The sequence below is a fragment of the Oxyura jamaicensis genome, chromosome 15 (genome assembly GCF_011077185.1).
Source record: "Oxyura jamaicensis isolate SHBP4307 breed ruddy duck chromosome 15, BPBGC_Ojam_1.0, whole genome shotgun sequence".
NCBI classification, from domain to species: Eukaryota; Metazoa; Chordata; class Aves; order Anseriformes; family Anatidae; genus Oxyura; species Oxyura jamaicensis.
This window is the reverse complement of record NC_048907.1, coordinates 4281654-4308350: the sequence shown is the minus strand read 5'-3', so window position 1 is coordinate 4308350 and position 26697 is coordinate 4281654. Positions and strand designations below refer to the sequence as shown.

Here is a 26697-nt window from a genome sequence, read left to right as displayed (position 1 = left end):
TCTCAGTCTCTCTGCTGGGCTCCAAGTACTCTTTCCCTGGGGTTTCTGTGCTCTTCTGCAGGCACTGCTTTTTTCCACCCTTGGCAGCAGGACTGCCTAGTCCAGAACCCACCTGCCACTGCAGCCCCTCCAGCTGCTTTCCCCTACTCCTGCCCCTTCGTGGGACCAGCATGGGGATGGTCCCAGCCTCCCGGCCAAGGACTCCGGAGCATGGGGACAGGGGCAGATTCCCCCGTGGATAGCAGAGGGAGGAGAAAAAGCAGGGTTTCAGCCCTTCGCTTCATCAACCGCGTTCGTCGCCCGGGGGGTTTAACAGGGATAACAGCTCCATCCCCCGCTGCCGCCCACCCTGCGGGGATGATGGGGGACGGCGGCACCGACCCCCGAGCCGGGCCGTGCGCTGCGCTCCCTCCGCCACCGCCCGCTGCCGGGGGCCCGCCCGCTACCGGGGCGGGGCCGGACCGGGCGGGGCCGGATCGGAACGGATCGGATCGGAGCAGGTGCGGGGCCCGGAGCCGTGCGGAGCTCCGGGGGCGCAGGGGCCGCCCGCGGCAGGCACGGCGCAGGTGAGCGGGGCCGGGTTTAAAGCAGGGCCCCGGTGGCGGCCCGGGACTCGGGGCCGTCGCTCGGCCCCCGGCCGCAGCGCCGTGGGTGCGGGTGTGACCTGGTTCCCCACCGAGCCGTGGGTTAGGGGTGGCGGGGAGACCTTGCTGCAGCCTGGGAGGTTTTGCTGCCCCAACAGCGTGGCAGGCCCGCTAAGCCTTGGGGATGGCCGGCGGGCAGCCCTAGGTGGTGAGATTCGTGCAGGGGGCAGCTGGAAGCGGAGAGCAGATGGCTGCCAGACCAGCTGCAAGGGCTGACAGGGTCCCCAGCTCTGTGTCCTGCTCTGCCAGCATGGTTCCAGCCGCTGGATATCGCTCCTGGTCTGGAGAGGACAGCCACGTCCTTACTTTGCCGTGCTCGGCCTCGCCGTACCTCCTGCTGCGTCTCCTTGTCGTGCCTGGGCTTTCCCTGGGGAAGCAGTGAGATGCTGTGGGGGCCAGAGCCCGCACAACCCCTCGGTGGGCTCCTGGCATGCCAGGGCTTCCCCTGGGAATGGAGATGCTGAGTGAGGTGCAGGGGAAGCATCAGAGAAACCCCTTTGGTTGCTTGGTTTGGACTTTTTTTTTTTTTTTTAGCACAGCTCTATTTTCAAATAGGGAAGGCAGGGAAGCGCTGCCCTTGAGGTGCTACAATTCCCCTCTGCTTGCCTCACCAGCACGTTGCTGGTCGCCGTGCATGGGTGGCTGGCTCCAGTGGCCCTGCAGGAGGCTATGGGGCGGTGCTGGGTGCTGACCCCATCGCCCTCTGTGTTTGGAGCAGGCAGGTCCAAATCCAGGGAAACATGCTTGGTGACTTTTCTACCCTGTCCCCAGCTCTCCTGGGCTTGGCCAAGGTGCAGGACGCGGGCAGTGGAGGAGAGGGCGCTGGGGCTGAGCAGTCCCTGCAGGGTTTTGCAGCAGAATGCGACCCGAGCATTTCTGAGCTGTTGCTGCTGGGGCTCCTCATGGCTTTCTGCTCCCCCGCTAGGTCTCCGAGCAGGGTGTCGCTGCCGTGGAGCCCTCGTCCTGCCGGAGCGCAGGGCCCGGTGCCTGCAGGATGGCGAGATGGCTGCCTCGCTCCGCGGACCTGACCCGCTTCTGCCAGAAACTCAACCGAGTGAAGACCTTAGAGGATGACATGATGGAGACGTCCTTCAACAGGTGCCTTTCCACCATCGACTTGACGCTACTGGGCATTGGGGGCATGGTGGGCTCTGGGCTGTACGTCCTCACAGGCACTGTAGCCAAGGAGATGGCTGGCCCCGCTGTCATCGTCTCTTTCATCATTGCTGGCTTTGCCTCACTCCTGGCTGCTCTCTGCTACGCCGAGTTTGGGGCCCGGGTACCCAAGACGGGCTCTGCCTACATGTTCACCTACGTGTCCGTGGGTGAGATTTGGGCGTTTCTCATCGGCTGGAACGTGCTGCTGGAGTACATGATCGGGGGCGCAGCGGTGGCCAGGGCCTGGAGCGGCTACCTGGACTCCATCTTCAACCACAAAATTAAGAACTTCACGGAGACACACATCGGCACCTGGCAGGTTCCCTTCCTGGCCCACTACCCTGACTTCCTGGCAGCCACCATCCTGCTGGTGGCCACTGCCTTCATTTCCTTTGGGGCCAAAGTGTCCTCCTGGCTCAACCACGTCTTCTCGGCTGTCAGCATAGGCGTCATCCTCTTCATTCTCATCATGGGCTTTGTCCTCGCACAGCCCAAGAACTGGGGTGCCCAGGAGGGAGGCTTTGCCCCATACGGATTGTCAGGCATCATGGCTGGCACAGCCACCTGCTTCTATGCCTTCGTGGGCTTTGATGTCATCGCAGCCTCCAGTGAAGAAGCCAGGAACCCGCAGAAGGCTGTCCCCAGGGCCATAGCGTTCTCCTTGGGGTTGGCCACCGGCGCCTACATCCTTGTGTCCATGGTGCTGACACTGATGGTGCCCTGGCACACGCTGGACCCTGACTCTGCCCTGGCTGATGCGTTTTACAGGAGAGGCTACTCCTGGGCGGGATTTCTGGTGGCCACTGGCTCCATCTGCGGTGAGTATGGACCGGCTGGTGGAGGTGGGAGTGTGCAAACCCGGGGCTGGGAGACAGGGTGGTTTGGGCGATGCACCCAATCTCACGTGGGTTCCCTTTCTCTGCCTGTCCCTCAGCAATGAACACGGTCCTGCTGAGCAACCTCTTCTCCCTGCCACGCATTGTCTATGCCATGGCCGAGGACGGGCTCTTCTTCCAGGTGTTCTCCCGAGTGCACCCCCGCACGCAGGTGCCCGTCATTGGCATCGTGGTCTTTGGGTTCCTCATGGCCCTGCTGGCCCTCGTCTTTGACCTGGAGGCCCTGGTGCAGTTCCTGTCCATCGGCACGCTGCTTGCCTACACCTTTGTGGCTGCCAGCATCATCGTGCTGCGCTTCCAGCAGCAGAAGGCAGGCGCCCCCACGCAGCCTGCTGGCAGCCGGCCCAGCCCCGAGCCCTGCGAGGGCCCCGCCACCAGCGAGATGAAGGAGTACGAGTCCTTCTCCGACAAGCTCCAGCTGGTGGATAGAGACAAGAGCAAAGAGCACCGGGAGCCGGGGCAGCTGAAGGCAGCTTTCGAGCCCTACCTGGAGTTCCTCAGCGACTTCTACCCAGGCGAGGTGGTCACGGTGGCTGTGGTGACCCTGATGGTGTCTGCCGTCTGCCTCTGCTCCATCTTGGTGTTTGGCAACACCCACCTCCACCTGCCCACCTGGAGTTACTCCCTGCTGCTGGTCCTCTTCAGCCTGGGTTTCCTGCTCAGCCTCCTCCTCATCTGGGTGCACGAGCAGCAGCGCAGCACGCAGACCTTCCAGGTACGTTTGGGCTGGGACCGAGGCAGGGTGTGAGCAGCGCTGCTGGACCCTTGAGAGGCTGCGGTCACCCCGATCTGGTGAAAGCACTGCAGCTGCCGAGGAAGAGGCAGGAGGAGCAGGGTGTCAGTGAGCACAGTGCGTGGGGTGTTGCTGCCAGCAGCGTCACCTGGTGTGCAGGGGACAGAGGGCGTGGGAGCGGGTGGAGTTGGGAGAGGCAGAGCAGTGACTCTGGAGGGACGCTGAGGCACGGAGGACATGAGGCTGTGAGACACGTGATACCGGACTGCAGCATCAAGGTGGTACTGGGGAGGTCCTGTCCCCTGTGGAACACATAAGCCCTCCACTGAGAGCATCCCTGGCATGGTTTGGGCAAATGCATCCTTCCTGTGGTGGTGGCCACGTGCTGGGAGCAGATGTGCCCAGGTTGTGCTGGGATGGGTGTCCTCCCTGTCTGTTTGATGGGGAGCAGCACACCCTGCCCTTGAGGGTCACTGCTGCCTTCCAGCATTTCCTCCCCAAGTCCTCTGCAGGTCCTGGCTCTCCTCCTGCCCATCCCAGGTACCCCTGCCTCGCGAACAGTCCAGGCATCTGTTGCTCCCTGCCTGTGTTGCCTAGCAAGGACCATGTTGTCTCTGGCTTGCACTGGGTCTGGTTTGGTCCTTGTGCCCCTGCCTACCCTGCCAGCCTGGCATGCAGCCAGGGAAAAAAGGTTCTCAGAAAGCCCCAGCAACCATGTACACGCTGTTGTTCCCCACATTTCCTTGCCAGCATCGTTTTGTCTCTGTGGTTGTAAGGACAAGGACCCGGTCCTACAGCACAGCAGCTGTGTCTGTTCCTGGCAGGTCTCTCACTGACGGCTCTGGTTCTCTTGCAGATCCCCCTGGTGCCCCTGTCCCCAGCACTGAGCATCGTCCTCAATATCTATCTCATGCTGAAGCTCAGCTACGTGACGTGGCTTCGCTTCACGGTCTGGCTCATCTTAGGTGAGTGCTCTCACGGCAGTACAATCCCTGGGAACCCGTGCTCCCTTCTGGGGAGAGGGGAGGGCCTGGTGTGGCTCTGGGGAGCGGGAGCAGGGCAGCAGTGACCTCCCTGCTCCCGGCCTGGCCAGGCTGCCCTCAGTCTGTGCTCCCCTCAGCAGCTGCCCCTGGCTTTGGCAGCTGTTCTCCTCCCTGCCCCGGGGTGGCTTTACAAAGTGCATCGTACCCTTTCCTGCTTTTGGTTCCCCTTCAGAGGTGCGAGGGGTCCCCTTCCAGCCTCTCCCTGGCCCTCTCTGGTTCCTGCTCCAGTTTGGATCCCCCACATAAGCCCTGGACCAGAGCCACTCCTCACCGCTGTGGTGGCTCACTGGGGCTTGGAAAGTCTGTCAGGGACCCAAGGGAGTTCTGTGGACCAGGTGTGCTCTCCTTGCCATAATGTGCTGCAGGATCGATCATTTCCCTCCTGCGCTCAGCTGCTTTAAGCATCCCCTGTCGCATCCAGCAGAAATCTTCTGCATCGGTCCTTCAGCATGTGGGAGTGCCCAGAGTCATCTCTGGACAGGGGAAATCCCAGTTTCCTCCACTTGTGCAAGGAGAATTCCCAGAATATCTTGGCCCAATCTGCCTCCAGGTCCCCCTGACATTTTTAGATGTGTCCAGCACAGGGCCCAGCAGCTTGAGCACTGTTGGGACTGGGCCACCAGGCTTGTGTCTGCCCAGACAGTGGGCACGGCACTGGCTTACCTGGGAGTGGGGGGCACCACCTGGGCTAGTGATGGTCCTGGCCAAAGGTCCTGGGGCTTCATGAGAAGGCCAGGGGGGAGAGGGCAGATCCAGAGCCCCTGTGCTGTGGCTCACGCTGCTCCATCAGGATGCCGGCCACATCTGTGCCTGCCGCTTTGGGCCTTCCTCCTCCTCTGCTGGGGCCACCGCTCTCTGTTTCCTTCTGCAGGCCTGCTTGTCTACTTCGGCTACGGCATCTGGCACAGCAAGGAGAACCTGCGGGAGCCCCAGCTGCAGCGTGTCAGCGCCCACTACGTGGTGTTCCCCAGTGGCAGCCTGGAGGAGACGGTGCAAGCGGTCCAGCCCAGCCCCCAGCCCGCTGCTGGGCTGCCAGACACGGACACCGATGAGGCCAAGAGATGACGCCCCAGGGGAGGGGGCAGCTGGGTGACCACAGCTCTGGAAGCGCCTGCCCCCACCCCACGACAAAGCCAGGGACCCCCCCTCTGCCTGGCCCCCTGGCCAGCAAGGGCCGCCTGGGTGTGTGGCTCCGTCCAGGGAGGGCATGGGGACACTCGCCCTTCCCCGTGCGCTTACTGCAGAGTATGGGGGGCTGGCTGCCTCCATGCCCAGCCCTGGAGACATGGCTCTTGGCCCCCAAAACCTAGTGCCTGCCGTGCCCACAGGGAGCCTCATACTTGCCACCTTCCCCTGCACGCACCCAGGTGCCGTGCAGCAAATCTCCCTTCTGCTGGCCTGTCCCCGCAGCCCTGCACAGCCAGGGACACCGGGGCTGGGCCAGACAGCCCAGTGCTGCCCATCCCAGGCCTCATCCTGGTTCTTGCTGCAGCCCTGTGCTGCCAGCAGGAGCTGGCTGTCCCCTTGGCTGCCCCCACCTCTCCAGGGGCTGCTCTCATGAAATGCTAGGGCTGCGGGCTGCAAGGAGCAGCTGGGGACACATGAGCTGGAGAAGGGCTGTGGCAGGGTGCAGGCACCTCCTTCAGAGACAGGGCCATGGGAAAGCCAGTGTGGCTTGCATCGTAGGAGCCCTGCTGCCTCTTCCCAGCTGCTGCTGCCAGCTGGTTTGGGGTGTGCTGTATGCTGGCGGCTGCACCAGGCAGACTGGGAGCCCAGCTGCAAGGTCCTGTCAAGCCAGACTTTTGTCTGGCCCTGCAGGAGGGCTGGGCGCTCAGGACCTTGTCCTCTGAGGTGCCAGCAGCCTCCCCGGGAGCCTCCCAGCTCCCCTCTTCCTCTGCGCTCCAGCAGCTCATTCCGCACCATCACCTGCATGGGCACAGGCACTGCCCTTTCCTGGCTCCTGGTGGCTCAGGAAGGACTCTGTGGGTGCTCTTTGGTGGCAGCCCCTGCCCTGCACGTGTCCCTGAGCAGTGGTATTGGTGTTGGTGGTCCCAGCACCCACCTGGCAGTGCTGCTGGGGCTGCCCTAGCAAGGATGCTGTGCTGGGCAATCCCTGCCTGAAGCAGGAGGTAGCGGGGTTTTGGCTTGTTTCAAAAGAGGCTGCTGAACTGCGAGGCCTCCAGCATGCCTGCCCTGCTGTATGGTGGGCGTGCAGCATCCCCTGCATCCCCCTGTGGGGTCAGCCGTGCCCTGGCAGGGAGCTGGTTCCCATTGTTCATCCCATTACGCCCAGGGGTGCAGGAGCTCTGTGCAATCTGATGGCTCCTCAGTGACCCCCCCCCTCCAAATCTGCTGGCCCTGCCCATGTCCTGCTTGCCCCCTGCGCTGTTGCTGCTGCCTGGACCCTGCCCTGTGGCTGCCGTGGGGGGGGCTGCTGTGTCCCCACCGTGCTGCAGCCCTGCTTGGCACCTCTGTGTAGTGGCTTGTGAGCAATGGGCTGACTCAGTCACCCTCATAAATACTGGTTCTGCAATGGCTCTGCGTCTGTGTGCTGTATGTCCCCCATAGCCCACCTCTGGAAGCTGCTCCCCCAGCAGGAAAGCCCCCAGAAGCTTGGGCAAGGGGAGGTCTGCACCACCTGTGAGAGCCTGAACCCCTTTGTCAGCTGCAAGGACAGTGCTGAGCAGGGAAGCGTCCTGGCACATGGCAGAGTCTTTAATGCTGCCAAAAGTAATGACGTGAGCTGATGAGAGAACTTGTGAACCAGTGTAAATAATGTGAATTAAAAAGCAAGTCACAAGATAGCCTGTCTGGCCCCAGCCTTACCATCGTTCACTAGGGAAGTTCCTTTCCCCGATAAGAAAGTCACTCTTCATTTTTTAAAAAATAAATATTCAGCAGCTAGCTGGGGAGGCAGATAGCTTTAAGGCTCCTTATCAATTGTTCCTTCTTAATCTCCCCTATAAATCTATTGTCTTCAAGATAAAGGCCAGCAGACAGAACCACAGTAAGATATCAGCGAGGGAGCCTGGCACAGGTTTGCCTGACCCGGAAAGAAGTAGAACTGGCAGAGCAGAAAATGCTGACATTTGAATCAATTTTCTGTTCTCTTTTGTAAGAAAGGTACTGTCGCACCGTGAAATATGCTCAGGGGTGGCAGGCTGAGCTCACCCTGCATGGGCAGCAGATCCCACAGCTTCATCTGCCATGATGACCCAAGTGTTGCCAAAGGAGCCCCTAAACCGTTGCTATTTAACCAAGTTAAAAATGTTTATTTGTAAAAAGGCAGAGAGCTTACAGTTACTGTTGTGCTGATCCATAAAAACCAAGCGTGGCTGTGGGGACTGCACACTAGCATGGGCTGGGCAAGCCAGCCCAGGGAGTGACGTGGATGATGCAGCTGGCAGAGAATTAAAGGATCAAAACATAATTAGTGGCAGCCTGGGAGGAGAGTATGCCCTCTTGAGCACATTCATTTTTTTGGTTATTTTTTTTTTTTTAACACAGGATTACAGAATTGGTCAGTTCATCTGTCCCATACAACATCCTATTGTGCTAGTGTGTCCTGGACAGAAGCAGAACATGTATTAATTGATTTTAAATTGTCTACCTAATTATGCTCAAGACCAGCAAAGCCTGTTTTTTTGTCAGCAGCTACTGACGCCATCGGAGCCCTCCCACAATGATCCTAAAATTGTATCAGCAGGAGAAAAATCTAAACCAAAGCATGTCAACAGCACTCTGAGATGTTAATTGCGGCCAGGCAAGCACCTTCAGTGGGGTTCAGCACATGGCCATCAGCTGGAAGCGATGTCAGCTCCCCTTCTGTATTCCCATACACATGACCCGGGCAGGTTGGAAAACAAAAACCTAGCTGGAGTTCATGTAAATCAGTCTAATGCAAATGTATCAGAGTGAAGCACGTAGGTCAGATATAAGGACCAGTGCCAGGGCTGTGGCAACCTGAAAGGGCTTTAGAGGTCGTGGGGCATAAGCAGTTCCAGCACGTGTCCTGGGCCAGGCTCTGCTCAGAGGGCTGACGTGATCCTTGGGCGATCATCCCCACTTGCAGCAGAGGCAGCAGCCAGGGAGAAGACACTGCTGAAGCCATGTCCAGAGATGACTGAAAGGGACTGCTCTGATGAATGTTGGAAGCTGCAGTAAACAGGCTCGCTCTGCTGCCCACGCAGCCACAGTGACTTGGGCTGCCTGGGCTGGGGAGTAGCAGGGAAGCAACACAGCAAAGCAAGTCGCAGGTGCATCCCAGCGCTCCTTCAGAGACAGCGTAACCACAGCCAGCAGGTTGAAATAAGCAGGCACTGACCCAGCTACAGACCTGAGCCCTGTCCACACTGGTGGGAAGGGAAGGGGAGCCCCAGATGCTGAAAGAGGGTGCTGGGCTGGTGCCCAGGATACACAGTGGCTCAATGCCCTGGTTAAGTCACTTCCCAGCCCCCAGCGCAGCTCTGCAAGCAGCACAGACAAGCTGCAGGGCTCATTTAAGGCTGGCTGTAAGTAATCCTCTTGTTATTCCATACGAGCTTCCCCTCCTCCTCCAACAAACACAGCCAGAGGATGAGGTAAGCACCACGCTTCATTCCTAACAGCAGCAAACCTGCTTCTTCTGTGGGCATGAGAAAGGCAGGGCATTGAAATAGGTGGCACAAACCGCGGGTGGCTTTGTCCCCCTTGTCCATCCACAAAGTGCTGGCAACCAACGCAAGCAGTTGGCATGCTGAGCACAGGGGTACCCGATGCATTGCAGAAGGCTTGTGCTTGCATTTTGGAAGTGTTTCAGCAGCCTGCATCTCAGCAGCTCCTCAAACGAGGCTGCATTTGGGCCTCAGCTCTTCCCCATCTCGCCACATGGTGCAGACATTTTCATTCCATTCGTCTAAGTGAGTGCATGTACAACACGGTCGCATCACAGAGGCTCCCCTTCATACAGCAACCATTGTCTCCAACCTCCCAGCCACAAAACGACTAATATTCACCGTATGCACAGCAGACAAGGCAAGAAGCAACAGACTTAAACTGTCACAAGGCAAGAGACTAGCAATGTTTCCTCAGGGCGCTGACAGCTTTGTCAGATTATGAAATGTTCCTCAGATGCTTTCCAGGTCTGCAGGTCTGCAGGGTGCTGATCCTGTGCTGGGAAGGACAACAGATTTCTCTCGATCCCATCCGCCCCTGCCTAGGGGCAGATGGGCCCACCGAGCACCATGGGCCCTGATCCTCACTGGGACATGAAACACGGTGCCTTCGTGCTTGGCAGCACACCTGACAAATCCCTCCCTGCTCCTGACCTGGTTTTTACCTTCACAGTACTTAGGAAAGCACCCAGGCAAACAGTCACCCTGACTGGATGAAAGTATCAGATGGAATACTGCAAAGGAGATGACAGCGTTGACAAAAAATCTTTTGTGCTGGCAGAAAAGCTCAGATTCATGTCGCAGGCTCCTCCACTCTATCACCACTAATAATCATGTTTATTAGTAGCTACTATATCTTAATATATTGTCATCACCGACGTGACTCGGTGCCATAAAAGTGGCTAGGTGCAAAGGAGGTAAGAGAAACATTAAATGATGCCTAATTCAATACATGGAATTTTAATCTTGAGGGAGTGCCAGGATGGTTATAAAATTTATAGAAACAAACAATATTTACAGAACTTAAAACATGCAAGAGACCTCTCCACGTGGTGTGAACAGTTTATGAGTCCAAGGCACAGATGTTATGTATTACATACGTAAATGTAAAATAATGTGTACATGTATAGGACAGTTTCCATTAGGCAAATCATAACAGCATAGAGATATTTCCAGATAAAAAAAGTTAAAACTCATCTTCAACCGAGAAATAACACCAAGTGAAATTTCACTGGTAGGCACATTCCTTAGGTGAATGAAATACAAAAGTGAGCGAGGTGATTATAATGCTTCTGTTCTAGGGAAAATAGCATAATGCAAAACACAGGGCACCAGCCAGCTACTCTAGGATGAGGCTGGCAGAAGAGTCTTGGGTTCCAGCCCCTGCCCTAGCGAGCTGCCTTCTCAGGGAGGTGTCACTGCTCCCTTCCAAGACAGCACTGCCTTGAACCTCATCGGTCAGCCTGGTAGCTGCAGAGAAAACCAAAACCTAAACGCACCTTGGAACAGACAAGGCTTGCCTAGCTGGAGACACAAATAAAGCATTGGTGTACACACTCTGCCAACAATGCCTGCAAACCTTCAGGAAATTAGGAAGACAATTATAATGTATATGGCTGTACAGCCACAAGTAGGGTAAGGTGGCACTGAACGCTGCGGGGGTTTGCTGCCCTGTGACTGCAGGGCAGAGCCACCTGCACCTCCAGCCCAAGCCAGACATCCAGATGTTTTTGTGTGCCTGTCCTCAGCAACTCTCTCTCCCAGGCTGCCAGAAACTGCTGCAGGAAACCACTTCTCATGGAGGCCAGGAGAGGGAGAGTTAAGCCCAGCTTAACTGCACAACCGTGTGACTCTTGTCCCACCACAGGCTGCTCCTGAAGGCACTCACAACCCATCCCTGCCACCCCAAACCCAGTGCCTTACCAGTGGTATCCCAGGCAGCAAAGGAAGTACTGGGCTATATACTGGATGCTGCTGAGTGGGGACAAAACATTCCAGGAAAGGGAAAAGAGTTACAGCCCATGTGCTGCTGTCAGTGCTGAATTACTGCTGAGTGCATCAGCTTGCGGCATCCATCCTTTATAACACTGAAAAAAGCAACAGCACGCATCCAGGAAATAATGCCAGTCGTGACCTAGGACAGGGTCTTTACCCTGGAGAGTACGGGCTCCTCATAAGGCTAAGGAACTGTAGCAGGAGGCAGCTGAAAATGAGTCACCAGTGCATCTGACAGCCAATTCAGCAAAAGCAATCCTGGCTGTATAGCAGAACAAGCCTAAGACAGAAAGCATCTGTTCACAGCACAGCTCTGAATAGGACTTTACTTGCTACATAAGCACACCACACTCTTGAGCTGTGCAGACCCCTGCAGTGGGCCATGGATCTCAACAACAGCAGCCACGAGCAGCAGCTGTGGCACATTGCGTTCCACCAACTGCTCCAGACAAATGTCTCTATGCAGAAAGATAGATGTTAAGATGATAAATGTTTCTATGCAGACATGTCTCTATGCAAAAAGGAGCCATGGAGTCTCATCCATGGAGATGTTCTTGCATGTGCTAGAAGAGACTCAGAGCTGGCCACAGCAGAAATCTTAAACAGATACAAAAAGTTCCAAGTGACAGCCGTGGTGAAGTAGCCAATAATTCCACATATTCTGCCTTCGGCATTACCCCAGGGCATTCCTGTGTCACAGGTTTGGTTAGCGGTACTGGGATGTTAGGCTGAAGTGCTAAAGCAGTCCCAAAGAGACTCACGTTAAGCCATTGAATTCTGGGAATTACCCACCACTTTCAGCTGAGTCTGAAGCTCAACCTTCAACTGACTTTTCCTCTGCAACTTTGTGTTTCCACCATGTCTGAGAAGTAGATTTGGAAAAAGTATTTTCACAGCATCACACAGCTCTGCAAACTCTTTGCTCACAGGTATGTCCTAGAGGGGAAAATCAATGCAGGTAAGCAAGTGCGTGTTATGATTTACCATCCCTCAGGAATAAAATAAAATAAAATAAAATGATATTGCAACATATTCTGTGCTCTCTCAACCCAATACAACATTCTATCACAAGCTTGTGAGATCTGAGACTGCTAGCCAACACCACCACATTATGGGTAGGTATTAAATTTGAGCAGCAGGATCCTGCTCCCCTTCTCTGGAAAGAAGCAGAAGAGCTAAGGTGATGATGGAAGCAGCACAAGAGTCAAAGAAAGATATGGGTGCAAGCTCCTCACAGCACTACTGGAAGACAATGAACTAAGGCAGATAAAGGTGGGAAATGCCCTGTCCAACCATAGCTTAGCTTCATGAAAAAATGGAACAGAAATGCCTCCAAAACTATTTGCATCATCAGAGTAAACAGAGCTCAAGTTTCTCAGGGAGCTTCTGAATTCAAAGGCCAGATTCCTCCCACCTTTGTGCTGAGAGGCGAGCCCTGCTTCTGCCACACACTGCTGCTGCCCAAAGCATTAATTAATGCCCAGTTTGGTGCATTCATGCACCTCATTTTGGTACACACACACACACGCTAAGTGGGGCCTAGGCACATACAAATGTGTCCATGTTTCCAAGGTGGGGGCCACTCCCAGTCCTCATTGGCCTACAACAATGCCAGAGCTCGAATCCCTCTGGCAGCACTTTGTCATTCACATACTGCACATGCAACCTCTTCCTTCCCCTGTCTCTTCTTTCTGGTATAACACTTACTGGCAGATCCAGGATCTCCACAGCAGAGCCAGAATTTGCCTGTAGAGCTTTGAGGACCCCACAGCAGCCTTCATTCTGCATGGGATTTCTGATCATCTGAAAAGAAACAGTGACAGGATATATGACATCTCCTCCCTAACATGTTTTTCTTTGTCACCATGGAAGCTTCAACTTGTCTCTTCAAGCTCTGCTTGTCACCCTCCTAAGGAACAGCCAACCATCAGTCACACATTTGAAGCCTCCTCACGGCCAAAGGTCAAGGGACGTGGGCTCCATACCTCAAAGAGCACAGGCTGCAGAAATGGCTCATAGCTGAACACAGACATCCACAGGAGTCCACCCTTGAACAGAATGGTGTTGCAATGCACAGAGGGAACAGCAGCCACAGCCATGGGAACGGGCCACCCAGGAGCCCCACATCAGCATAGCCTTGCTGCTGGTCCTGTGGCACAGCTCAGGTTGGGACACCAAGATTTCCTGTATGATCTTCAATGGTACCAGTGGTCCCCACTGGGTGACATACCAGTATGAGGAAGAAGAGAGATGTAGGGATGGGCTTTACGGCCAATAAATGTCTGTGAAGACAGGTGACCACCATGCAGTACTCCCTCAGAGCTGCCCAAACAGCAGGCAAAGGCAAGGAGTACAGTGGTAGAAGGGCTTTCAAGCAGCCATCATGCCCAGCTGCACACTACTGCTGCAGAGAAGGGACACTGACAATGCTTGAATGTGGCAGGACAGGCTGTCATTCACACAGTAGCAAGCTCACAGAAGAAACTGCTGTTCTCAGAAGAAACTGCTGTATCCAAGCGCTCTGTCTCAACGAGAGCATACGGCAGGGAAACACGGGAGGAGACAGGCTGGGGCAAGTGGCTCCCTGATTTTGCTGAGGGTTTGCTCTAAGAGGTTCCAAGTCAGGACGTGCATGCATCAGTGATACTTAAACACACGTAAGAGGCTCCAGGACCTTCCTAGGAGAGTTACTTACATTAAGAGTTTTTAGAGTCTTGTTTTCTTTCAGGCCAACTGCAAATCGCAGAGCTCCTTCCACCGAAATACGATTATTGCTAAAAACAGATAAAAGGAATGCTTCACACATTGAGATGATCCAAGTAAATAACTGTACTGGAAGGCTGAAACTGACGAGGAGTTACCAAATCCAGCAGCCTGACAGAGGCTTGGCTGCCACAGCTCCATGTACCCAGGTTCAACAAGTAGTGAGGCTCACCATGTATTTCCAACAGGCAAATATACAAACATATAGAATCACAGAATGGTCTGAGTTGGAAGGGACCTTAAAGATCATCTAGTTCCAATCCCCCTGCCATGAACAGCGATGCCACCCATTAGACCAGGTTGCCCAGGGCCTCCTCCAGCCTGGTCTTGAACACCACTTGTACATAGATCCACTTGGACATAGATCCATTGATCACCACTCTCTGGGTGTGACCTTCAAGCCAACTACTTATCCACTGAACAGTCCATCCATCAGATCTGTATCTCTCCAATCTGGAGACCAGGATGTCATGTGGGACCGTGTCAAAGCAATATATGCAAAATATGCAACATATATGTGCATGGCTGGGCACACAGACCAACAGAGGCAGAAATTCAATACCCATACTTTGTCCTTCTCTCTTCCGATGCTTGCTCCTCCCCAAACCACCTGGATCCCTTTGATTGCCTTTGGTCTCTCTCTCTTTTTTTTTTTTTTTTTTCCTTCCCTGGGACAACTTCCACCTGTCATATTAATGACTATGAACTTGTTGAGATCTCAGCTCCTTGGCTGCCTGGCTTCCATTGCTGTTTCACAAGCAATCCAGTCCTAAGCATGCCTGCCTGCAGGTCATGTGCTGAACAGAGGCAATGGTCCAGTTCCTGCTCCAAGCATAAGATTTTTCTCTCATGCTCTTAAGCCTCATTTCTGCAGGTTCTAGCAAGCTGTTTTTTCATCAACTGTCTCATCAAGGCCCCTCTACCAGTTATAGCATTCTTTTTTCTGTTGTTGTAAAACCATTGCAACTCCGATCCCATCCTTTGCCTCTCATACCAATCTCTCCTTAAATTATCGCCTGGCTTTGGACTGCGAGGCTGATGCAGAACCGGCCCCAAGGAATATGCAACTGGGAGATGGCAGAAAAAGTAACACAGATCAGATCTTATTGCACCCCAAGTTTAAGGATAGGAATTGGCATTTGGGATGAGACCAGCAGCACTCGTATATTGTGGTGTTCCCCCTGCTTTATGCACCTACTACTCTCTGGGGTAGGAGATACCAATGGCTGCTGCAGGCTTTGCTCACCACATTTGATCTCAGCACAAAATGGGAGAAAATGTGGAGTGGGACCAGACTCACCCAATGTTGAGCTCTTCCAGCACATTGTTGGTTTTAAGAGCCTCCCCCAAGGCAGCTGCTCCACTGTTGTCAAAACCATTGTAGGAAACATCCAGCACCTTGAGGAATATGTTTGCCTGTAGTTTGACATAATCATACAACTTAAAATCTTAAAATTTCCCTGTTGCTTGATGCAAGCTTGAACAGACTATTTCTGCGGACTACTATCCCTTCTACTGTCCAAACAGCAGCTGGAGGATTGCTGCACTAGTCCTTGGATGTGATTTGTATTATTAAATTACTTTAATGGCCCTTTTCAGCCTAAGAGACTAGAATAACTGTTTCTTATTTTAATGAGAAACTACTCTCTTTTAGTGGAATAAAACTGTATATTGAATAAAAAACAATTTCTGTATTGATTTATGAATCAGAAGTGCAATGAAATAATTCAAAACATTCATTATAGTAATTTTTACTCTAAAAAGGGAAAGAAATAGAAATAGAGATATGAAAACGTAAGATGTTGATAAACAATGGATAATTTTACTCCCTTAATTTCAAGGTGTGTGTGATCCCAGATCAGAGATGGCCAGTAGACAGACAACAGCCTAATGCAAACAGCACATGATGAAATTCACACTCGTTAAAACAAATAAAGCTTCGTGTGAGATTTCAGAATTTAAAAACAGGAGTGAAATCCATTTCCTACCCCCAAGCCTTTGGCCAAAGCAGCTGCCCCTTCGCTATGGAAATGGTTCCAGCTGATTTTAAGTTCCTTTAGTCCAATGTTTTCCGCTATTGCCATTCCAAGAACTTCACCTTAAGAAAAATATATGATGCCGAACAGTTTAAGAGTTAAACTAATTAGCTGCTTTGCAAAGCAGGAAGCTTGAGTAAGGTTAGGTATATCTCTGCAGCTGTCTGTATTACCTCCGGACAGGCAATTAGAACTAGAGCATACTATTTTCTTTTATACCTTGTTTACCATAGACACAAAGCAGAAGCTGTCAGGCAATAACGTGAATGTGTTCTCTGACTACAGGCTGCAAATGTAGCCTGTGAAATAAAAATCCAATCACCATGTAACAGCCAGGATCTTCTGCTCATGCTCGAAGAGCTGACTGCACAGGCTCATTCTCCAGCCTGGTGTGACTCTGAAAGCTGAAACCATGTACCAGGTAGCCTCCCACAGCCTCTCGTACTTCCCGAGCTCTGGCCTCCAGCCAACGGGTGACACAGAAGCCAGCTCTGTTCTCTAACCACACCCAGACCTCTGAAATCTGAAGAGACTTTCTCAGCAAATATCCTGCAAGCGTCTGATGGAGCAGGAAAGAAATGAGGTCAGCAACAAGCACAGAAGAAATGGAAGCCATGGCCGTGCCTGAAGACCAGTAGACAGGAGAGCTGTTTGACTGTAAAGGCAGCAGGAGGTCAGCAGAATGGACAGTGGGAGTGGAGCGAAAAGCAGGCTTTGCAGCCTTCAAGGTAATAATGAGAAGGGAAAAAAAAATAGATACAGTAGATACAGGATTGTAAAGCAGTAGGTGGAGAGAACATGGTGGGTTTTTCACAAAAAACACAACCAGGTTTGGGGAGGAAGAACATGGATCTGACAGACTGTACAGGGTGGCATGGGAGAGCAGAAATTCAGTTTCTCCATTTTCAAGCGCGTATCCATCACAGACAGAGTTGGAGGTGGAGTGATTTGAAGCACAGCTGTAGGGCGAAACCAGGAGTAGAGAGAGGATTTGTGAATATTCAGCCTGGAAATCGTAGCAGAACACATGGCTGGGGTTGTCTAAGGGCAGCCATGGATAAAGAAAATGAAGCATGTGTCAGCAAATGCAAAAAGTGAACGAGCATGAAAGTTGGAGAGTTAAGAATCAGCAATGACATCATGAGGAATGTTCTGCACAAGTGAACAGTTGGGAAGAAAGGATAGGAGAGTTCAGCCCAGCACAAGTGAGCCTGGTGAAACCAGTACAGACTAAGGTGTCAAAGCTGTCAAAGGTGGCAGAGTACCAGGGAAGCATGCCTACCTACTTGACTCTCACACCCTTCCCTTGGCATCTGCAACCACCCCTCAATGACAGGGAGCTACACTAGAAGGCAAACTCATCTCTGCTGACTGCTTTCTGTTCTTATTATGGGTTTTATACATCTGTGAAAGTGGAACTGAAATAATGATCAAGAAAAAAAGCAAATAGTTCAGTGAAAGAAAGCTTCAGAACTTGGAAACTAGCAGAAACAAGGAAAAGAAGTAGAACAGGGAACGCTTGAAATGCTGTAAGAAAAAAACAGAGAATGAAAATGAACACGCCTTCACAGGTTGACATAGGTTTTGCCTATGAAGAGCCAAAAACACTTTTCAATAAACTGAAAGTATTAACCAACCCTGCTCCCCAAAGGTCTGAGGCAAGCAAACAACTCATTAAGCTGCACTGGTAACTTCTGTAACATCCCTCTATATGCGACGTATGCAGACAGCGCTTTACCTGCTTTATCACCAAACATGTTGTAACTCAGATCAAGAATTTCCACTTTGCTGTTTGCTGTGATGGCATCTGCTAAATACTTTGCTGCGTGGTCATCAAATTCATTTCCTGAGAGCTGGAGGGACACAATTGTATTGTTTTCTAGAAGCATAGCAGAAAGGGCCTTAGCTCCCTCAGTGCCCAATTTGTTGTCAGATAAATCAACAGCTGAGGAAATAAAAAAACATTATCAGATCATTACATCATACCATAACAGCTGTCAGGAAGGTGCCTGACCTCTACGCTTTAATGTCAGAAGCAGTGTCAGACTCAGAAAGTAAGAATGATGAAAACTGGTCTAACGCAGTGTTTTAACAGGAAAAACAGCACTTCGTTTTTCAATTCACAACCTGTCCCTAAGAAATAGCCCTCATTCAAGTTCCACATTTGTGCTCTTTCTCCTGATAACTCTTTGCAGGAAGAGCAGGACTGAGCTGATTCTGGTTAGTTAAATCATAACTTCCAGTAATGAAATCATAACTTCACAAAAATAAAGACAGATACAGAGCCACAGACACAGATGGAGAAAAGAGAGAAAGCACTCCGGTTTTAAACACTCACTGTTCAAGCAGCACCCCAATTCCCTTATGCGTTTCACAAAAGCAGTCACCAATATAGTGGGATTGGCTAAATTCACAAAGCCAGCACAATTTCCTCCTCCACAGCAAAGCGGGAACAGATGCACCAGAGAACAGCAGGAAGGAGAGTACAAACCTGAAATGCAGCAGTTTTCTTTCAGCATCTCTGCAATTGCAGCTGCCCCTTCTCCCAGCAGCCAGTTGTCACCCAGGTCTAACTTGACGACGGAGGTATCAGCCACCAAGGAAAGAGCTAAGGCCTTGGCACCCTGCAACAAAAACCTCACAGTGGGTCATTTACGGTTTCACCACCTTCCCAAAGCTCTGGTGAGCTTTCCTGTTTCAGCTCTTAGCCTGGCAGGGATCAGGGGGATTTCACAAAGCAATCAGCGGGATTCAGAAAAAGATCCCCCTTCCAAAATAATTTAAAAATGGACTGGAAAAGCAAACGCTGAATATGGTTTACACTGGAGAGATTTCATTTATCTTGTCAATTGTGAATACCTCCTTCCGTAAAAATCAGGAAAAATGCTTCTACTGACAATATTCATGATGTAGAGGAAAACACGCTAGCCCCTGTGCCTGACAGTGCCTTTCTGGACATCACTTCTACCTGGCGGCCTGTGTGCACGGCCAGTACGAGCACCCCCTTCGTTTACTGCAGGCTGCTCTGACTCCTGACCTCTACATGTAAGAAGCTTGGACGCAGCCAATATCAAGGGAAATTCTTCATTTCAAAAAAAATCCTAGAATTAAACAGAAGTGTTGCAATGACCTTGTGATTACTCAAGTTACGTTCTCCAGCCCTGGGTATCAGACGCAGGAAATGAACTAGACGGAGACTCAGAACTGTTGCAGATGGAATAAACTTAACAGAGCAAATGGATTTATCAAAAAATACAATGAAAGGCTGTGCCCTTTTTGTGGTCCGAATGACTAAAATGCCATGCACACTGAAAGCAGCTTTCATCGGTAGAAGCAGCCAACAAGAACCAACGTGCACACTTAAAAATGATTGTAATTTCTGCTTTTGAGGCCCTGGCACAGGCTGCCCAGAGGAGCTGTGGATGTCCCATCCCTGGAAGTGTTCAAGGCCAGGCTGGACGGGGCTTTGAGGTGTCCTTTGAAGGAGACGCCTTCCTGCTCCGAGCCCCCCCGGCTGCCACTGCCCCCCAGACCCAGGTGCCAAACGGGGGAGGGGGGATAACGGGAAGGGATAGCGGGAGGGGTATCGGGAAGGGCGCCAGGCGCGGAGCACCCCCATTTCACGGCGGCCGCCCCTCACCCGCGGGCCCAGCCCTCGGTGCCGCAGGGGGATCGCGGTGCCCCGCGGCCGCCGCAGGAGGCAGGAGGCCGGGCTGACGCCGCAGGCCCGGCACGCCGCCAGGTACGAGCTCCCTCCCGCCGCACCGGGGGTGGCCTCCGGGCCCGCGGGGCAGAGCGAGACGCGGAGCGCTTCACCGGGAGCCTCGGCGGTGCCCGCCAGCTCCTCCGCCGCCACGGAGCCCCCCGCCGCCATCTCGGGAGCCGCGGCCGGGCCCCGCGCTGCTGCTGCTGCTGCTGCTGCCATGGCGGCGGCGGCCGCGCTGTGCGGCGGGCTGCTCGACTACAAGACGGAGAAGTTCGCCCTGACGCGGAACCGGCGGGTGGGGCTGCTGCACCGCCTGCTGCAGCTCGCCGTGTTGGGCTACCTGCTCGGGTAGGGCGACTGGCCCCCTTCCCCGGGATGGCCGAGCCGGGCCGGGCTGGGCTGGGCTGACGGCGCCGCGCCTGCCGTGCCGCCCGTCCCCAGGTGGGTGCTGGTGGTGCGGAGGGGCTACCAGGACACGGACGCGGCCCCCCACGTCTCGGTCATCACCAAGCTGAAGGGGGTTTCGGTCACCCGGGCGAAGGACGCCCGCAGCCGGCTCTGGGACGCGGCCGATTACGCGAGTCCTCCTCAGGTAGGCGCCGGGACCCGGCCCCGGCCCCGGCCCCGGCCCCGGCCCTGACCCCGGCCCCGGGGGTGTCGCGGCCCCGCTTCCCGCAGCGTCCCGGCGGGTCCGGGGCGAGCGTGCGATGCTGTGGTAAGGGCCCCGTGTTGGGGCAGCTCTGCTGCCAGCAAAGCTTGCGAGCTCTGAAGCCAGAAGCATTCTGGAAAGTGTAGCCATGTCAACGCAGCGCTGAAGATGTCTTCTTGCCTCCTAGGGAGAAAACGTGCTTTTTCTGGTGACCAACTTCATTGCCACTGCCAAGCAAGCCCAAGGCACCTGTCCCGAGGTAAATAAGCCATGCTGTCAGGTAGCCTAGGCCTGCAGTGGGGTCGATGTGTCAAACCTGGCGGTGCTGCTGCTCTGTAGCTGCACGGGAGCTCTGCAGCGATGCCCAGTGCAAGGCCAAGAAGAATGGAAAAGGGACAAACGCAGCTGATTTCCCGCATTCTAGTTGCTCCAAATTTCACTTGCTTGTTTGCGCTCACTCGCATACCTGCATGAACCAAGCCATGTAACTGAGCAGTCCAGCCAGAATCACTTGTGACCAGAAGGATGAGGGACACAGTCTGTTGGGTCCTCCACAACTGTCTGGACTTCTTGAAGGTTGGTGATGCTGTATGATTTTTACAGGCTTTCTGTTGTCCTCAGACGCGGGATGTGCTGGGGAGGTTAAGTTGCATTGCCTCATTCCATATTTGCACCGTGGCTAGCATCAGCACCCTCATCACTCCCTCCTCAGTCTGCAGGCTGCCCAGGGTGCTCTTTTGGAAATGATGGATGTCTCTTGTAAGTGTTGGGAACATGCACAGAGAAACAGGAGCAACTGCACAGAAATGTGGGTAAGTGACTGCGTGGCCTTAATTGTCTGTGCAGCAGAGTAACAGCACTTCTATTCTGTCTCTCTCAGAGCCCCTCTGTGCTAGATGGGATGTGCACAGAAGATGTGGACTGTCCTGTGGGAAACCCAGTGGTTCATGGCAATGGTACCGGGTGTTTTGCTAAAAATAATAGTAATAATAAAAAAAGTTTTAATTCCTCATGCTTGTTAACAAACAGATTCACAGAGGTGCCTAACTGCAGAAGTTCAGTGCTTTTGTAAGTGTGCACTGAAGGTCTTTCCAATAATTTATTCTTGACAAAACCTGTTACTGCCAGGAGAACAGATGGTTCTGGCAAAAGCTGCTGTCAGCAGCAAATACAGAGTTGCTTTGTTTTTGATGTTGGCTGCTGGAATTGAAAACAATGTGCTTTGTGTTCAGCAGGTTTTCCTTTTGTAATAAAACCTGGATTTTATTTCATGCTGATTAATATTAGAAACCCATGTGAGTTCAGCTAGAAAAGGGATATTTCAGCTTTACGTTGACAGGTTGGTTGACAGAGCTTTGTGTGCCAGATTACCCCCTGCAATTTGTTTCCTTCCAGGGAGTAGGTGGCTTCAGCAGCTGCCAGGCAGGAAAGGTACTGCTGCACAGGCACTGAGTCAGCAGCAGCACCCAGTTTCTTGTCTTTGTAAAACAGCCACCTGGCCTTGAAGGGAGAGTTTCACAGAAAAGTTTTTGGATGGGGGAAAACACTGAAGATGATCCCAGGGTCACCTTTGTGGTTCAGGAGCTGCAGAGGAAACATTTCATTAAGAAATTAGTAAATGATGCACATTGTCTCATTTTTAGGGATAAAAACTGGAAAATGTGTGATGTTCAACACTACCCATTCCACCTGTGAGATCTATGGCTGGTGCCCCGTGGAGAACAACACCCTGCCCAGGTACAGTATAGGGTCAGAGGACAGTGGGTGGCAAGAACAGGCTCTGAAGAGCAGTGCTTTGGTTGCTGTCCTCTGTGGTCTGTGTAATTGGTATCCTGATCCTATCCGGGCAGGTAGGCCCAGAGGCAGCCAAGCTCAGGGTGGTCTTTGACTGTGACGTTGACCTACTGGTCATTTAAGCCCAGAGGACTTCACACAAGAACGTTGCTTGCAATTGTCCATAGTAGCCCAAGTCCTGAGATCATGGAAGAAACTGTAGAGCAAGGGGAATGGGGACATGTCTTGGCCACTGTGCAAAAACTGAGTTCATTGGTGTTGTTTTCCAGGAAACCTCTTCTGGCTGAGGCTGAGAATTTTACTCTTTTTATAAAAAATACTGTCAACTTCACCAAATTTAACTTCTCCAAGTAAGTATGATGCCCTTCAGCAGGGATTGTGTTTGCAGCATGGTCCAGCCTCTGTGCTGAACTTGTCTGCCCAGAGGCCGAGCAGGCAAGAAATACCAAGAGGCCTTGGTGCCATCAGGGACAGGCCAGGTGGCTTGGGCAGTTAAGGTTCAGGGTGATGTGTTCAGGAGAATGCTGGAGCATTTCCCCCATGCATCACTCTTTGGGGACACTGGGACCTGTGGAAGGGTGTCCTCAGTCTCACAGCAGAGCACCATGGCCTCCCACACCCTGCTGTACCCACGACAGCTCTCTCCCTCTCCTGTTTCAGGGGCAATACTTTGCAAACCAACGACCCCACCTATTTCAAGAGCTGCACGTATGATCCATTTTTCAACCCTTCCTGCCCCGTGTTCCGTATTGGCGACGTGGTAGAGGCAGCTGGGGAGACCTTTGGGGATCTCGCACTGCTGGTATGTGCTTTTCCTCTTAAAACATGGAAGAAGACTGCAAATTTCCCAAGGGTGTGGGTAAGGGAGGGGCTGGACTGACCCCTGAATTGTGACCAGAATGGCCTGAACTCTGTGATCTGTGAAAACCTTAACAGTAGAGAACTCTGCAAATCTCTGCTCGCTGGAGTAAAATTGGTGTTGGTGTGCTGCAGGGAGGAAGCATCAGCATTCGCATTGAGTGGGACTGTGACCTGGATCAGCCCACTGCCCAGTGCCAGCCACGGTACTCCTTCATCCTTGTGGACAGGAGGTACAATTTCAGGTGAGGGTGCCAGGACAGTGGCCACACGGGTGCCTAGGATGAGCACGCTGCAATCACTCAAGATCTTGGTTTTCCTGAAAAGAGCAGCAGGGCTAATGGGACCCGGTAACCCAGCTTAGGGCCTGACAGGTGTGGAGTGCCATGGCATTTTCAGGACCTCATAACTGAGCTCTGCTTGGAGGTACACAAGCCGTGACCTGGCTGAAGGCAGGGATGTGTGGCTGGCTGTGGTCGCTCCGGGGGCTGCCTGCAGTGCCGTGCTCCTCAGCTGGGTGGTGAGCGGGTGCCTGCTGCCAAAGCCAAGCTTGGGAGATGTGGCAGCATATATATCACCCACATCCCTGTGTGCTGGAGGAGACAAGGTGTGCACAGGCACGTAGCATCCATGGGAATCATGTGGCTCTGGCAGGCCTTCCCTAGTCTTCCTCCCTCACCCTGCCTGTGCAGAATGGTGGTGGCTTCCTGAGCCTTGTCCAATGTGTCTCCCACAGAACAGCCTCTTACTACTGGGACTCCCAGCGGCGGCCCTACCGGAGCCTGATGAAACTCTACGGCATCCGCTTTGACATCTCCGTGCATGGCCAGGTACCATATTGTTGGAAGACCCTGCACGCACAGAGCTGTCTTGCTTCTCATCAGCGGCGACTGCTTGCTCTGCTCACTGCTGCTCCCTCTGCCACTAAGCCCCATCTTTTGGTGTTGTTTCTCCTCACCCTGGTGAGTTCTTTACCTCTTTCCAGAGTTGTATTTCCTTCTGAGTTGATCAATGGAGGATAGCAGGAAAAAATGGTCACTCCCAATTTGAAGAGCAACTTCTTGGTAATGCCCTGAGCAGTGAGGTTTTCCATGCTGAAAATCTGCCACGGGCATTGTGAGATACAAAGCCCTATAGCCAAGGTGAGCTTGTCTGGCCAGGCATTGTGGGCATCCCTGAAGGACCTGTGGTAGGAGAACCCTGGTGAAGATCAACCTGAACTTTTCTGAACCTGGACAGTTAATTTCTTCTTCATCAATTGTACCTGTGGGGAGGAAACTATGGGCATGAGCATGGCTGATGCTACTCTGTATAGTGCCACTGACAAACTCAATACTCACCTGTGCAGGATCTGGCCTGTGCTGGGAGGAGTTGCCACCCTGAGAGATATCAACAGCAGCTCATCTGTTGTGTGTAGCAATGCCTTTTTCACTTGAGGAGAGACAAGCATAGAGTGTAGGGCAGGGTGCACCATTTCTGGGTGGTGAGACCAGGTCAGGGGAAGTGTGGAGCAGAAGAAAATAGCCAGGAGAGACACAGGAACCCAAATATCTTTTTTTTTTTTTTTTTTTTTTTTTTTTTTTTCCCCAGGGGTGTCAGACCCATTTGAGCAGAGAGGGATGCATCGCATCAGGGATGTTTGCTGTTCTGTGGGGTGTAGTTCTGTGTGTAGCAGTCCTGCAGCAAGACAAAGGCTTCCCCTGTGCCTGTAGGAGTTAGGTGGATCACAGTAACCTCTGCTGCCATTGAATCATGAGCTGCCTCAGTTGCTTTTTTCACAGCCCAGTGGGTTTGAAATAAAGTCTATAGTAACCAGTCTCATACAGCTGGGCATGGAGCAATGATCCTAGTTTCCTCCAGCACTTCCCCTTCCTCAGGACAGCAGGCTTTAAGCACACTGCTTGGCTTCTCTCACAGCCCTCTCACTATTCTCTGCCCACTCTTTCACCCCCTCTTTCTTGGCAGGCTGGGAAGTTCAGCATAATTCCTGCTGCCGTGAGTTTTGGTACTGGCATTGCGTTCTTCGGAGCTGTGAGTGCTAAATAAGCTCTTTTCCTCTGATCCATGGGCCAGGATTTGCTACTCATCTGCTGTTTCCCCTGCCTGCCTGCAGTGCCAAGCTTCCCTACTAAAGGGAGCTGGTGTCTGGCTCCAGCATGGATGTTGCCATTGCAGTCCCTTGTAGACCTGTCTGGCACATGCTGTCATGGCCCTTCCCCTTTGGCAGAGTAACGAGGAGCCTGGGCTCTCCCTCTGCCCTCCCCTTTTATCCCAGACATAGTATCCCAAAAGACCACTTGTCCTGTCCCTGTCCCTTATGTGGCTGTGACCGTGGCTCTACACTCTACCAGCCTTGATCCTTCACTGGTGCATGACGGCCCAGGTGATCGGACCTGACCTTGTGCATCTACTGGCAGCAAGTTGGGCCAGAGAGGTCCTGGCTGCACTTCCTGGGAAGCTGGGCAGCAGAAAGCTTACGTATTGCCCCTGTGCTGACAAACTGGTAGAGCCTGGCAAGCATGGAGTAGCAGTCAGCCAGGCTTGTATGGGAGCCATGGGCAGAGGGCCTGGCACTCTTGCCCGATGATCCACTGCTGACTGCTCTGCTGCATATGTTCTCCTCTAGGCCACAGTGGTCTGCGACCTGGTTCTGCTCTATCTGGATACAAAGGCTGACTTCTATTGGAAGGAGAAGTTTGAGGAGGTAAGAACAGGCTGCAGGGCCACTTAGAACTGAAATTAGAGTGAATTTTGTGAGCTGATTGAATTATTTTCTGCCCTTTGGCAGTTTGCAAGATCTGGGAAAGCCCAGGTGAAGCATTTTTCAGTCTCTCCTCCCTCCAACTCTTGGAGCTCGGTGGCTAGTCTGCACTGCACCCATCACAGGTTTAACTCTTAAAAGATTAAAGACAACAGATAAGTGAGAGGGAACAGGGGGACCCAGCTGGTGCCCGAACTGCAGGGAAACCTGTTATACAACAAGGAGTCCACAAGGACACAGACAGGAGCCTGGGCTTCCCCGAGTCTCCTACACAGGAAAATTTTAAATTGTTCTTTACCTTGGAATTCTGAACCAGCTCCACATTTATTCACCCTCTTCAGAACTGAATCTGGCCAAACTGCCTAGGCTGTCCACTTCTATGTAGAACATGTCCCTGTTCATTTTGCAGGCAAAACCCCCCAAAGGTAAGACAGAGGCAGCAGCTGAACCACAGTGGGCTGACCAAGACATCAGGAATGCTCAGTGACGATCACTGTTCAGTCTGGAGTGACCTCCAGACAGATGTGATGAGGGCACAGCTGCAAGCCCAGTGGATGTGGCCTACTGCTGGCCTGAATGCACATGGCTGGGGCTGTGGTCTGCCCTTCCTGGAGACTTGCTTGTATCAGCAGGAGCCCTTGGCACACATAACGTGTGTGGAGAGCCCTCTGTTCGGTGTCTCCTTGGCACAATGCACAGCCATGCAACTCCCAGGGCCGACTGGCCATCAGCCAAGTGCAGCCATGCCATTGAGCTGCTGTGGGAGCTGGAGCTTGCTGGGCAGTGGCTGGTCCATGCTCAATACAAGAGGCTTAAAGTACTTTGCGCTTCTTCCTGGGTGGCCCTTGGGGTTGATTTCCCAAGGAAAAACAGGGATGCAATGAAATAAAGCTGTTCAGAAAGTGAGAGGTGGCTCTGCTCTGTCTTTAGCCCACAGGGTGGCTGTGAAGGTTTTGTGGCACTGCTCTGTCCCTTGGATCCCTGTGTCCTTGCCTGGTCACATACAGAA

At 53.0% G+C, this 26697-nt stretch overlaps 3 protein-coding genes across 9 annotated transcripts; 2 read left to right on the top strand and 1 right to left on the bottom strand.

The window, feature by feature from the left end:
- The first annotated feature begins 457 nt into the window (after positions 1-457).
- SLC7A4 (solute carrier family 7 member 4) lies at positions 458-7390 on the top strand. Its single transcript, XM_035340306.1, has 5 exons — positions 458-555; positions 1570-2620; positions 2737-3413; positions 4288-4396; positions 5346-7390. Exons 2-5 carry the CDS (start codon positions 1639-1641, stop codon positions 5537-5539), a joined length of 1962 nt encoding a protein of 653 aa, XP_035196197.1. The 5' UTR covers positions 458-555; positions 1570-1638; the 3' UTR covers positions 5540-7390.
- A 3850-nt stretch (positions 7391-11240) lies between these two features.
- LRRC74B (leucine rich repeat containing 74B) lies at positions 11241-19794 on the bottom strand. The gene is made up of 8 exons (XM_035340896.1): positions 19561-19794; positions 18412-18544; positions 17659-17865; positions 15873-15982; positions 15185-15300; positions 13817-13895; positions 12829-12924; positions 11241-12057 (listed from the first exon to the last, which is right to left on the bottom strand). The coding sequence occupies exons 1-8, from the start codon at positions 19792-19794 to the stop codon at positions 11884-11886; spliced, it is 1149 nt and encodes a 382-aa protein (XP_035196787.1). The 3' UTR covers positions 11241-11883.
- On the top strand, positions 19779-26594 carry P2RX6 (purinergic receptor P2X 6). Of its 7 annotated transcripts, XM_035340308.1 has the most exons (13): positions 19779-19974; positions 20068-20218; positions 20463-20534; positions 21156-21231; positions 21919-22012; positions 22339-22419; positions 22730-22871; positions 23063-23172; positions 23664-23889; positions 24893-24958; positions 25554-25631; positions 26098-26203; positions 26318-26594. In XM_035340308.1, the coding sequence occupies exons 1-12, from the start codon at positions 19844-19846 to the stop codon at positions 26173-26175; spliced, it is 1305 nt and encodes a 434-aa protein (XP_035196199.1). In that variant the 5' UTR covers positions 19779-19843; the 3' UTR covers positions 26176-26203; positions 26318-26594. The 7 variants fall into 7 exon arrangements, with proteins under 7 accessions (XP_035196199.1, XP_035196201.1, XP_035196198.1 ...); XM_035340310.1 differs by having other exon boundaries at positions 23664-23757; positions 26098-26594; XM_035340307.1 differs by having other exon boundaries at positions 26098-26594.
- The last annotated feature ends 103 nt before the right edge of the window (positions 26595-26697 follow it).

What these genes read in the sequence shown, in the direction of transcription:
- SLC7A4 (XM_035340306.1), top strand. Translation starts at nt 1,639, where the DNA reads ATGGCGAGATGGCTGCCTCGCTCCGCGGACCTGACCCGCTTCTGCCAG. An exon ending in GCAGCACGCAGACCTTCCAG is followed by an intron (nt 3,414 to 4,287) that starts GTACGTTTGGGC and finishes GTTCTCTTGCAG; the next exon opens with ATCCCCCTGGTGCCCCTGTC. An exon ending in CACGGTCTGGCTCATCTTAG is followed by an intron (nt 4,397 to 5,345) that starts GTGAGTGCTCTC and finishes TTCCTTCTGCAG; the next exon opens with GCCTGCTTGTCTACTTCGGC.
- LRRC74B (XM_035340896.1), bottom strand. Translation starts at nt 19,794, where the DNA reads ATGGCGGCGGGGGGCTCCGTGGCGGCGGAGGAGCTGGCGGGCACCGCC. An exon ending in AGAAAACTGCTGCATTTCAG is followed by an intron (nt 17,866 to 18,411) that starts GTTTGTACTCTC and finishes TTATTTCCTCAG; the next exon opens with CTGTTGATTTATCTGACAAC. An exon ending in CATGTTTGGTGATAAAGCAG is followed by an intron (nt 15,983 to 17,658) that starts GTAAAGCGCTGT and finishes ATTTTTCTTAAG; the next exon opens with GTGAAGTTCTTGGAATGGCA.
- P2RX6 (XM_035340308.1), top strand. Translation starts at nt 19,844, where the DNA reads ATGGCGGCGGCGGCCGCGCTGTGCGGCGGGCTGCTCGACTACAAGACG. An exon ending in CCCAGTGGTTCATGGCAATG is followed by an intron (nt 21,232 to 21,918) that starts GTACCGGGTGTT and finishes TCTCATTTTTAG; the next exon opens with GGATAAAAACTGGAAAATGT. An exon ending in GAGAACAACACCCTGCCCAG is followed by an intron (nt 22,013 to 22,338) that starts GTACAGTATAGG and finishes GTTGTTTTCCAG; the next exon opens with GAAACCTCTTCTGGCTGAGG.